The sequence below is a fragment of the Bactrocera tryoni genome, unplaced genomic scaffold (assembly GCF_016617805.1).
Source record: "Bactrocera tryoni isolate S06 unplaced genomic scaffold, CSIRO_BtryS06_freeze2 scaffold_25, whole genome shotgun sequence".
Taxonomy (NCBI): Eukaryota; Metazoa; Arthropoda; class Insecta; order Diptera; family Tephritidae; genus Bactrocera; species Bactrocera tryoni.
In genome coordinates this window covers 25,225,492-25,229,169 of record NW_024395977.1, presented here as the reverse complement: position 1 = coordinate 25,229,169, position 3,678 = coordinate 25,225,492, and the positions used below count along the sequence as shown (strand labels likewise).

Genomic DNA, 3,678 nt, shown 5'->3' with positions numbered 1-3,678 from the left:
CTAACAAATGAGTTTGCAAGTTCTGAGTTTTCTAACATGTCGATCAACACAGAATCAGCAACTTCCAAGTCATCCTCCTCATCATCATTATCAATCGTTAAAACCCTTTTACAGAGAACGTTTAATATAGAGAAGGTTCACCGCGTTGCCAAACTTACGATATTTAATTTTTTGGAGGGGTACTCTTTTCTATTAGTGGATTTCACCGCAAAAGGAGGGGTACTCTTTTCTATAAGCGGATTTCACCAATATTTAACAGGAGCGTCGAAAATAGCAGAACTGAGCATTTTCAGTGTTAAATGAGAAAAATGATGCTAATTTCAATGTACGCTTACAGATTCGCATATTTACTATATCATTTATATATGTACATATGTATATTCTCCATATATTTGAATACAAAGCTCATTGGTATATATGTATGTATGTATGTGCACTTCGACCTATTTAATGATAAATTCCATTATTTTACCTAAATCAATATACATACATATGTATATGTATATTAGAGGTGTTCTACGTTATATGGAGATTTTTGAAATAGTGTTTTAAGTTAACAGAATGGGCTAATTTCTTTCCTTTTTATGTAAAAATGTTTAAAAAAAAATTTGGGGACAATCGGATGATGGGAAGACGGCGCGGAAATGTTTTAAAATTAAAAATTGCCTTCCTATAGGAAAAAAACAAGTTTTATGTATTCAAGTATCAATTTCTTTTAGTGTATTTATTAAATGAATATGTATGCTTTAATATGTCTCAACTAGCACGATATAAAGAATAATTTTAAGAATATTTTGTTCTTATTTCGAGTGAAAAAACGGTAAATAGTATTTTTTTTATCGCACCATCGTCGTAACTGTCGATTGCTTTATTTTTGCAACATGAACCAGCAATATTTGCAAAAATAAAAAATGAACGACTGCAGACTTTGGTAATGGTATTTTTGGGCAGCGAAATAAAACAGTAAATGGACTGCGTTCTTTTTTCAATAATTGTCACTCTCAGTTGTTTGGCATTTGAAATCAGATGTGTTAATTTGTGCGAAATTGTGATTATTTAATAAAAAAAAGAAATGAGTGAATTACCAGCAACTACGAGTACATTACATATGTATACAAACACGACAACGTTCTGAACAAGTTGTGAATATTGAACTAATTGGAAGAATTTCTCATCAGATAACAGGTGCTAAACTACCATCGAACAAACAAATACTGCAATTACTATTTTATAACATTAGATTTGTGTATCGGCAATTGAGAGAAAGTGCAAAATGAACAATAAATGCTGTATTAATATTTTGGCAACAAGCTCGAATTCCGACAAAAGATGTAGCTGGGTGTGTCGATAAATTAGAATCTCTGTACAAATTATGGCAGAAGATTCAAAAAACCGTACCAAATAAGGGATCTGATGCTCAGAAAAAAATTGTTGAAGACTTTTCTGCAGAATTGGATAATTTGTTTGACATTGCTCATAGAGATGCCTTACAAAACATGCGTATTAGCGAAGACAAGGAATTTTTGATTCTACAAAGGCAAAAAGGTCGCCCTGGTAGCATGGCCGGTGTTGACATGGTATTGTATCGGCGACAAAACAGAGCAGATCACCGCATTGAGAAAGAAATGTCTAGAAAAAGGAAACATCAACAAATGTCGGAAGTGAATCGTAAGTTTATCAAATGAAATTAATTTTTGTAATTTATAGTGGTAATGGTCAATTTTAAAATGATATTGTGTAGTCGAACTCGAAGACGATTTTGGTATGGACTATGAAGAAGATATTGATGACAGTGAGCCTGAAGTAGCGGAAACCAATGTGAAAAAAAATACAAAACAAACTGCTTCAACTTGTATTAACAGGGGAAGAAAACATTTTATCACACCGCGATTGCTTTCAGCACTTGATAGCGCCAAAGTAAGCGATGGAAAGGCGATGCACATTCTGATGGCGACTGCAGAAGCATTGGGCCATTGCACTAGCGACTTGGTAGTCAATCGTTCTACTCTCCATAGACTGAGGGAAGAGCATCGCAGAAAAGAAACACAGAGGATTCAAGAGAGTTTTATTGACAAAGTATACCATGATTGAAAATATACGTATAGGTTATTTAAATACTAATAATATTCTATTCTAGCTAAGTGATACACAAGCAATGGTCGTCCACTGGGATGGTAAAGTATTGCCAGATCTAATTGGAAAAATAAAAGTTGAGCGAATTGCAGTGCTTGTTAGTTATAATGGCGAATCCAAATTTACCACTAGGCGCTCCAAAACTTATATCTGCCACTGGTGAAAATATAGCTACAGCCGTTTTTGATACACTTAGTAAATGGAATATTTTAGATCGCGTAGAAGGCATGTCTTTTGACACCACGTCCACTAATACTTCAGTCCAACGAATGGAGCATGCGCTCAACTGTGCAACGCATGTTAGGAAAAGAAATTTGTTGACGTTGTTTCACCATGCCGTCACCACATTCTAGAAATATACTTATGTAGTGTATTTCGACCTGCATTTCAAAGTGACTCAAGCACCCGAAGTCTCACTTTTCGAGAGATTTGCCAAAGCCTGGCCAAATATTGACACTTCATCATTTAAGAGTGGGCTCGACTGTGAAGATATAAAATCTCTATATAAGTGATGGCATCTGCAATGACATCAAACAATTTTGTCATTCACAATTACAAAAAACTTTTGTTCGTGCTGACTACGAAGAATTTTTACGTCTAGTACTTACATGCACGTTGGATGTCAAAGGGGATATATTCCTTGAAAATATTTCTTTTTCGTGATCAATTTCACTTGAGTAAAGCTGAATTAAAAGGTTTAAGTCACATTTGCGTTTTTTTAGTACGTTTATATATAAAAGCTTGGTACAAATGCTCTAATGCAATTACCTCTCCCCTGCATGATTTAAACTTTGTAAAAGAATGTATTAGTTATGAAAAAGTGAACCCAAGTATTTCTTCGGAATTGCTGAGAAAAATGCAACAACACATGTGGTATTTGTCAGAGGAAAACGTCGCAATGGCTTTCTTTGATTTCAATGTTTCTGTAGATGTTAAGAAAAAAATGGTAAAAAATTTAAAATCAGAAGAGCCAACTATTAAACTACAAAACAATCGCAAAATAAAAAAATTAAGTGACTTAGGCAATTCGGATTTAAGCGAATTTGTATCCAAAAGAACTTTAACATTTTTTATGAAGTACAAGTTGTCAACCAACTTTTTGTATTTGGATCCAGAGTCTTGGGAAACAAACGAGGAATTCCAAAATGGTCGCACAATAAGCCACAAATTGCTTGTTACTAATGATACAGCGGAAAGAGGTATTAAATTTATAAAGGATTTCAATACTATTCTTACAAATAAAGAAGAAGAAAAACAGTTCCTCCTTCAAGTTGTTGAAGAATACAAAAAAAATATAAGTCCTATAAAAAATCGGAATTAATTTAAGTTTTAATATTTCTAGATGTATTAAATAAATTGATATGAATAAAAATATTTCCTTTAAGTAGTAGTTTTAAGTTAATATAATGCAAAAAATTGGAGAAAAATAATACACTAAAAGAAAAATTGATACCTGAATACATAAAACTTGTTTTTTCCTATAGGAAGGCAATTTTTAATTTTAAAACGTTTCCGCGCCGTCTTCCCATCATCCGATTGTCCCCA

The 3,678-nt window shown here is 33.1% G+C and overlaps 1 protein-coding gene across 1 annotated transcript; it reads left to right on the top strand.

Moving 5' to 3' along the window:
• The first annotated feature begins 1,463 nt into the window (after positions 1–1,463).
• LOC120780659 lies at positions 1,464–2,369 on the top strand. Its single transcript, XM_040112920.1, has 4 exons — positions 1,464–1,668; positions 1,742–2,076; positions 2,138–2,209; positions 2,266–2,369. The coding sequence occupies exons 1-4, from the start codon at positions 1,497–1,499 to the stop codon at positions 2,302–2,304; spliced, it is 618 nt and encodes a 205-aa protein (XP_039968854.1). The 5' UTR covers positions 1,464–1,496; the 3' UTR covers positions 2,305–2,369.
• Positions 2,370–3,678: the final 1,309 nt, after the last annotated feature.